Source organism: Echinops telfairi, unplaced genomic scaffold (assembly GCF_000313985.2).
Source record: "Echinops telfairi isolate 266 unplaced genomic scaffold, ASM31398v2 ScPeMD7_7468;HRSCAF=8506_0, whole genome shotgun sequence".
Classification (NCBI taxonomy): domain Eukaryota; kingdom Metazoa; phylum Chordata; class Mammalia; order Afrosoricida; family Tenrecidae; genus Echinops; species Echinops telfairi.
Genome location: NW_022111369.1, coordinates 35,579,001 through 35,587,146, shown reverse-complemented (window position 1 = coordinate 35,587,146; position 8,146 = coordinate 35,579,001). Strand labels below are relative to the sequence as shown.

Genomic DNA, 8,146 nt, shown 5'->3' with positions numbered 1-8,146 from the left:
ATTTTGACTTTTTATCGTAAATTAGGTGGTTTTTAGAACAGATCAGAGGTTTACATTTTGTAATGCTTATACACTCTGATTCAACCCAGTTATTGCAGTACCTTTAATGTACCAGCACCTATTCCACTTCCTCCCTGTTCCTTGCTTCTATTCTTCCTTCTCTCCTCACCCTCTGAACTTTGTCCTTGGGAAAATGCTGCCTCTTTTGATTTTAAATGGTTCCATCAGTTCCAGATGGGTATTTAAGAGCCATAGTCTGGGGCGATGGTGGGTGGTGGTGGTGGTGTTCCATCAGTCTCCCATCTGAGCTGTAAGCATGGTCTTTTTTGTTGAGTTTGTGTTGTGTTCCACACTTTCCTTCCACTCTATCTAGGATTCTCTAATGTGAACCTTTTCACAACAGTTGGAAATGGTAACTGGGCACCATCTAGTTCTTCTAGGTCTCAGGTTTGAGGAGACTGATGATTGCGTGGCCCATTGGTACAATGGACTAATTGTTTCCACATGTCTTTTGATTTTCATCATTCTTTTTCCCACTGAATGGGGAGAGACCAATCGTTGCACCTTAGATAGCTGTCCGTGAGCTGTTAAGACCTCAGTTGTTATTCACCCTAGTAGGATGTAGAACATTGTCTTTGTGGATGATAGTGTGTTCCCTGAGACTGTGATCCTGAGCCTCCAGGTCCAGCAACTCATGTCCTTCTGGTGCTTGGTTATGTCTAAGACGTTTTCATAACTTTGTCCTCTCTATGTACATTCATGGATATATTTGCAGCAAAAGTAAATATACAGAAACAAACATTTTCTGTCCAATCTATCTGCATTTGTGGGCACGCTCCCGTTCTTCGTTTTCCTATTCTGTCGGTCTGAGTATCTACTGGTAGAAATCCCTGCGGTTGTAGCACTGTATGTCTAATATTTGTCTCTGTTACCTTTAATGCTTACAAACCTTTCCATGGCTTCCCCCTGCCTCCATCATTTTCTTCTTAACCCCTCTCCTATGGTGTATTTCCTTCCCCTACACGCATTAACACTGATCTACCCGTGAGCAGGTAACTTCCTCTCCCTGTCTGTCCCCTCTTTGTAGCCATCAAAGAATGTTTCTTTCGTGTGAATACCTGTTCTTGACTTTTTATAATAGTGGTCTCATATAATATTTGCCCCTTTTTGCTTGACTAATTTAATTCAGTATAATGTCCTGTAGGTTCATCCATGCTGTGAGATGTTTCTCAGGTTCATAATTTCTCTTTATTTTTAATTATTATTTTAATTATCTTATTGGGGACTCTTACAGCTCTTATAACAATCCACATATACATCAGTTGTATGTATGTTGCCATCATCATTTTCAAAACATTTTCTTACTACTTGAGCCCTTGGCATCAGCTCCTCATTTTTTCCCTCCCTTCCCTACCCTCTTACCCTTGTGAACCCTTGATAAATTATACATGATTATTATTTTCATATCTTACACTGTCCACTGTCTCCCTTCACCCAGGTTTCTGTTGTTCATCCCCCTCGGTTAGTGGTGGTGGTGATGGTGGTGGTTATATATAGATCATTGTGATCAGTCCCCACTTTCTCCCTCTCTCTCCCCACCTACCCCCTACCCTCATGGTATCACTGCTCCCATTATTGTTCCTGAGGGATTTACCCATGTGCCCAGAGCTCTTATCTGCACCACTTTACATGCTCAGGTCTAGCCGGATTTGTAAGGTAGAACTGGGGTTATGAATAATGCAGGGAGCATTAAAGAACTAGAGAAATGTTGTGTGTTTTGTCGGTGCTATACTGCACCTTTGCTGACTATGTTGTGTAGTATTCCATGAATATGGTTAATTTTAAATGTGTTTTTAAAACTGACTGCCTTTAAAAGTATTCTCCTTGCACCTTCTACCCCCAATACTCTGCAGGGACTTGCATCAACAACACTTCAGTCATGATGTTTAAAAAGGGAAGCTTTGAGATTGGAGGAACCATATATCCCGTTGCAATTAAGGTAAAACTGATACCTGCCCCTCCCCCCTCCCCCATGAAAACTAGTGCTGTCTTGGTGACTTTTATTTTGATTTAATTTCAAGCATCAAAATTGCACAGATAATATACGGCATGCTTTTGCCTGCTTTACTCAGAGTCAACAATGGTTTGGATCTTGCCCCATTTGCTTGATCATTCTCTTTATAGCTGGATGTGTACGTATATGTGTGTATTTAGTCAGATAGATATAGATATATATTGTATTATTGAGTGCCAGGAATTATATTAAGTACTGAGGATACAATGATAACAAAACAAATGGTTTCTACTTCCATAGCCCTCTCACTTAAGTAGGGACCTATATCAATAGTCACACATCTAACTCTATTGTTACAACTGTGACCAGTACCATTGGGCTACATTTGTAAAAGCAGTCTGCTCTAATTGGAGAAGTTAAAGGGCTCATTTTACTTTTTTGGATAAATTTTATCAAGTGAAGAAGCTCTCTTCATCTTGGGTTCTAATAGAGATATTTGGCTTCTTACCTTGAAAATGGGCATGAATGAGAGCAGCCACTTCTTAGTTTGTAACTGGAATGAATTTTCCTTTTTTTCCTCTTCAGTATAACCCTCAGTTTGGTGATGCCTTTTGGAACAGTAGTAAATACAGCATGGTGAGCTACCTGCTTCGAATGATGACCAGCTGGGCCATTGTCTGTGATGTGTGGTACATGCCCCCGATGACCAGAGAGGTATCCTATAGATAACAGCAGGTTCTTGTGCTTTGTTTCTCAGATAAAGGCTAAGAAAGCCTTTACCTAAAAACCTGAGTGCATTCCTTCTTCACATCAGCTGAAGTCGGACCGTCTTCCTAAGAAACGAGTCATTTTTGATAACGCATTTACTGGTTGCCCTTGAGCTGGTTCTGACCCATAGTAACCATACTGGTGTCGGAGTGAAACTCAATGTCATGGTATTTTCAATAGCTGATTTTGTAAAAGTAGATGACCTTCTCAAAGGTGCCTCTGGGTGGACTTGACCCAACCTCTTGGTTAGCAACTTGAGCATATTAGCACTTTGCAGTTCCCAGCTTCTCCAAAATAGTGCTCTTCAAATCCAGTCTTTTTATAGAAACTCTTTTTCCCATAGCAGTTTTTATAATCACTCTTGGTTCACAGATGCTACAGATATTATGGAATGTTTTACCTTGGGAAAGACGGATAAAATGCATAAAAATATATTCACATAGTAAAAATATCTTATACAATACTGCAATATATTTTCTTGATAGAACAAATGGTATTTACTATGATCAGCCTGGAATGGAAACTATTTGTGATCATTTGAATCTTACACTTGCATAATTATAAAGACACATTAAAGTATTGTTTAAAAACTCCAAACCTAGGACATATTCTTTTTTTTTTTTTTCAGGAAGGGGAAGATGCTGTTCAGTTTGCGAACAGGGTTAAGTCTGCTATTGCTGTACAAGGAGGGTTGACTGAGCTTCCCTGGTAAGAAAACTTTGAGACATACTATAATTTTTATTTTTAACTAAAAATCATCTTATTTTAATGCAATTTATGGTGTTAGTTAGCTTTTAGGTTAGCTGAAAGTTACAGTGGGTTGTACAAAATATCAATGGCTTAAACACAGTAGAAGCTTGTCTCTCTTATTTAAACACTGATAGTCAAGGCTGGCCTCACAGTGCATTTTATGTTGCTTCATATGTATTTCTACTTTATGGTTTAAGATGTTTCATCTCTACCCATATGTACAAGAAGGACACCGTTATGTCTTAAGGAGCATGTGCTGAAAGTTGTACTTGCCACCTCCAATTATATCCATTGACAAACTCAAATAATGTGGTAATAACTAGCTACAAAGCTGGGGGATATAATCTTAGTGCTGAGCGGTCCTGTGCCTTTTAAATATAGCTGAAAAGGTGCTTGTCCTCTCAAATAGATTTTCTCACTCACTCATTAGGCATGGATTAGCCTGTCTATATGAATTTTTTTCCTTGATCAAACAAGAACTTCATTGTGTGATCTTCAACTGGCCCAAATCTGCGACCATTGCAAAGGGAAATTAGGCAACTTGGAGGTCTCTGGGTAGGGGTTCCAGGTGACAGTTGGAGTGCTAGAGTGTAGAGTGAGGTCAAACGGATGTTCAACCCATCATGTGAAGTTGGTTCCTCTCCTATAAGACAGAGTAGATCTGCTCCCTAGTGTTTCTGAAGTGGTGAATCTTGACAGAAGTGGACTGCCTCATCTTTCGCCCAAGAAGCAGCTGCTGTTTTGGTTAGCTACCTAATGCTTAACCCATTGCACCACCAAAGTGCCTTATGGGTGGTTGGAAAGGAGAATTATACAAAAATGATGCTGAGATGTTCAAAGACCAACACTGCTGACTTCAACATTTTGCTTGTTTGGGGCCTGGATCTCAGGCAAGAAGAAAGACACATTGTTCCTTGTGTCTCACACCTTTCCTTAGCTCTTGAGAGTCAGAATTCATAAATGTGCTATGATTCATTTAGAGGCAGCTTTAAAAAATAAATGGATTTCTTTGATTTTTAAGCCCTCATGGTTTAAAATGCAATATGAAAACTTACCAGCAAAATGCTGTGCCATCATCAGCTACTAAAGTAAATATAAAACTCTCTAGTAAGACATTTTTTTTCACATTAAAAGAAAACAATTAAATACAAGAACATAGACATTTAACATTACTACATTTCTAAGCTAACACAGTTTTGATTTTTAAAAGCACCTGCCTTTCCCCCTTTCCATCATGTTTCAAAATTTTCAGCCTTTAGAAAATATATATCATAGGAAAACACAAGTAGGAAAATAGTCAAACACTATCATTTTTTTTTCACTCCTATACTTCGCAGTGTAAAAGAACTTTTTTAAAGAAGTAGGTCAATAATTGAAGTAGTATTCCTGATATAATTACCATTTTAATATATCTCATATCTATGTGCATACATATATTATTCCCCTACACATCTCTGGAATGGATGCAACAACTTTATGTGGACCCCAACAAAGTAGAGGGCAGACACAGCACGTCAAGACTAGAGAAGGTGTATGAAGGCAGGGCAGGTTAATATTCTTATCACAGAGTGTTCATTTCCAAGTGAGGATAACCCCTCCGATCTCCGAATGCTAACTCGGTGTCCTCAGAGCCACAAATGAGGGCTATCGAGTGAGAATTCCCTTCTCTGAATGGAGATGGAATCAAAACTAGAGGCAACTAATTTAGACAAAAGTGGTCTCTATAGACAATGGGCCTGATGGTGTCGTGGGTAACCAGTTGGGTTGCTAACTGCAAGGTCAGCAACTTGAAACCCCCAGCTGCCCTATGGGCCAGGCTTCTACTCCCATAAAGCGTAGGGACTCCGTGGCAGTGAGCTTTGTTTGGTTTTGAACCACCGTGTAGTGGCAAAAGTGGTGAAAGTGGGCACTTGGCGAAAGTGGGCACTTGGAACCCATCAACCACTTTGCAGGAGAGAGACAGTGTTATACTTTGGTCAGGACAGCAGCCTTGGCAAGCCTATGGGGCAGTTCTACTCTGTCCGAGATGGTCCCTATGAGCTGGAACCAGGCTTAACCACAACTTTCAGGGTTCTTGGGTGCTGCAAACAGTTCATATGCTCGGCTCCTAACAAAAGGTGAGATGTTCAAGTCCACCCAGTGGCATGAAGGTAAATCCTATGGATCAGATTCGCCGTGAGTCACAGTCAATTGTGGCGTCGTTGTTCTGCACAGGACTGCTCACCCCACGGGAAGCAGTTTGAAACCTCCAACCGCTGCGCAGCAGTGCTTCTGTAGCCACAGTCTTGGGGACCCAGAGGGAGGGGCTGTTCTCCCCTGTTCTGGGGGCGTCCATGGGAGCTGGAGTCTTTCACTGGTAGTGAGTTAGGTGTGAGTGGGTGGTGGTGGTTGGCCACAATTTGTAAGTGTGTTTTATGAAAACCCCACATTGACTGAGCCCCTCGGCAGCATGGGGTTAGATTTTAAGGCAAGAACTTTCTGACGGCTTCTCATGTTTGATTCTGGAGGCCAGAACATTGTAATTGTCACAGGCAGGTATCTGGAAACAGGTCAAGTTGTGGTTTTTATGGCATTGAGTTCACTGTCTAACCTATGATCTATTCATCATCATCCAAGAAAACTTGGCCCACATCCATGCTGAACGGGGTTAAAATTAAACAGGTCCAGTATAAAGTAAGCAGGTTCTCAGTTCACCCTCTCTTAAGAGTTTAAATCTGAAACATTAGATTGGGAGGGAGCTAGTACCCAGTGGTCTAGTCTCCTCCTTTTAGTTTGCTGTTGCTTTGCATCGCTCCAAGAAAGAAAGGCACACAGAGTCCTTACAACCCTGGGAGTTTTTACCTCCCAGGAGAGAGTGCAAAGATTGGCAGCCTTGGAATTAAGGAATACTGCTTACAGAGCACTAACTACTGGTTGAATGGAGTTTATGGTTTTGTTGTTGTATTATGGCTCTGTTTTGCAATAAGGAAGATTATAAACACTTGAAACATAGTGCTTTGAATGAGAAACACAACTTGTGCAAGATATGATTAGAGTTAATGATTAAGGAATTTGTTCCCCACCATTTCTTGTGTGTATGGTTTTCATTTTCCACGTGTTTTTCTGGGAAGACTAGCTAAATTAAACATTGGCATTTTGCTCTCTTAAGTAAAACATACATGCACAAAGCGGGGGTGGGGGAGGGCAGGGCTAGTTTTCATGCAATGTTCAAGTGGAGGATGTAACAGTCTTAACTTCTAAAACTGAGTCTCCGAGTGGTGCCAATGGCTAACACGCTCAACTGCTGTCCAGTAATAGGTTGGAGATTTGATTCCACATGTTCGCCTTGGAAGAAAGGCTGGTAATCTACTGCTTCAGAGAACACCCAGTCACTGAAGATGCCGTGGCGCAAGGGCTGCCAAGAGTTAGAAGTGATTCCATGACAACTGGTTTAACTTCTAAAAAGGAATCCGCGTGGAGACGTTATTATTTTAACCAAGGACCATAGAGATTGTTAGTTCTACAAAATCACAAAAGTGTTAGGTGTACAAAGCAGAAACTCGTATTTGAGTTGTTCAGCCTCTAAATCCAGCATTCTTTACTCTTAAATCTATGGCGCCATGCAGTGTGTGTTGACCTGTCACCCCTCGAAACCAGTCCTGGGGAGGAGCTCTGATGCATTTGCCTTCTCATTTCCAGGGACGGAGGGCTGAAGAGGGCAAAGGTGAAGGACACTTTTAAGGAAGAGCAGCAAAAGAACTACAGCAAGATGATTGTGGGCAACGGATGTCTCAACTCTCACCTGGACTGAAAGCCACCCTAGATAAAATATGATACAACAGGATTTTCCAGAACCTGCCCTTAAAAAATGAAGTGTTGGGGATTTTTTTGTTTTGTTTTGTTGTTTATATTATTTTATCAAAAAACAAGTTTTTTTCCCCTGCAGGATAATTGTCTCTATCTCTCTATGCTGAGGCAGAACCCAGAGGTGCCTGTTTGGCTTGTGTTGTTGTTGTTGTTGTTGTTAAAGCATTTGCCCCAGGAATTGTAAAATAGTTTACTGGGTTCAAACAGGTTCAGCCTTTTATAAAACAGTTAGTCCGTGCTGATGGAATGAGATATTTGTATAGGAAAAAGCGTTTCAAAAGTGGAATTTCTTAATATGGTAATTCTTAAAAACAAAACAAAACAACCCCAAACAAACAAACAAAAAGACCCCACCAAGTTTTCTTTTCATAATTAGCTTTCTGACTCCCTCCCCCCTTCTTCCTGAGCTCAAAGAGGCAGTGGAACGACACTCCAGCTTGAGGTGTGCTTGTAGGCCATTGCAAGGCCGGAAAGATCCACGTGGATTGTCTTTGGGAGACGACAATCTTGTGGCCACCTGATTTAAAAGTTGCAAGGGAACATAAATATTTTCTGCTAGTATTTTAAAAGGGAGATACTATTTGGTAAGCATCAACAAAGAGAAGTGAGCTTAGGTGTGTGTGTGTGTGTGTGTGTGTGTGTGTGTCCGTCCATTTATATGCAGGCAATTCATGCAGAAGCACATTTTAAAAAGCAGCTGGAGATAAATACATCTAACTAGTAACTGGTTTTCTTTGTTTATATGTTAGAGAGTTATACCTTGCTCTC

The 8,146-nt window shown here is 40.8% G+C and overlaps 1 protein-coding gene across 1 annotated transcript in view; it reads left to right on the top strand.

Annotated features, from left to right (window-relative positions):
• Window positions 1–7,456, top strand: part of GPAT3 (glycerol-3-phosphate acyltransferase 3) — a 94,373-nt gene extending 86,917 nt beyond the window's left edge. The window contains exons 8-11 of the mRNA XM_004703408.2: window positions 1,914–1,999; window positions 2,600–2,728; window positions 3,411–3,490; window positions 7,211–7,456. Coding sequence (XP_004703465.1) covers window positions 1,914–1,999; window positions 2,600–2,728; window positions 3,411–3,490; window positions 7,211–7,322 — 407 coding nt within the window. The 3' untranslated portion in view covers window positions 7,323–7,456. The remainder of the gene's footprint in view (window positions 1–1,913; window positions 2,000–2,599; window positions 2,729–3,410; window positions 3,491–7,210) is intronic.
• Window positions 7,457–8,146: the final 690 nt, after the last annotated feature.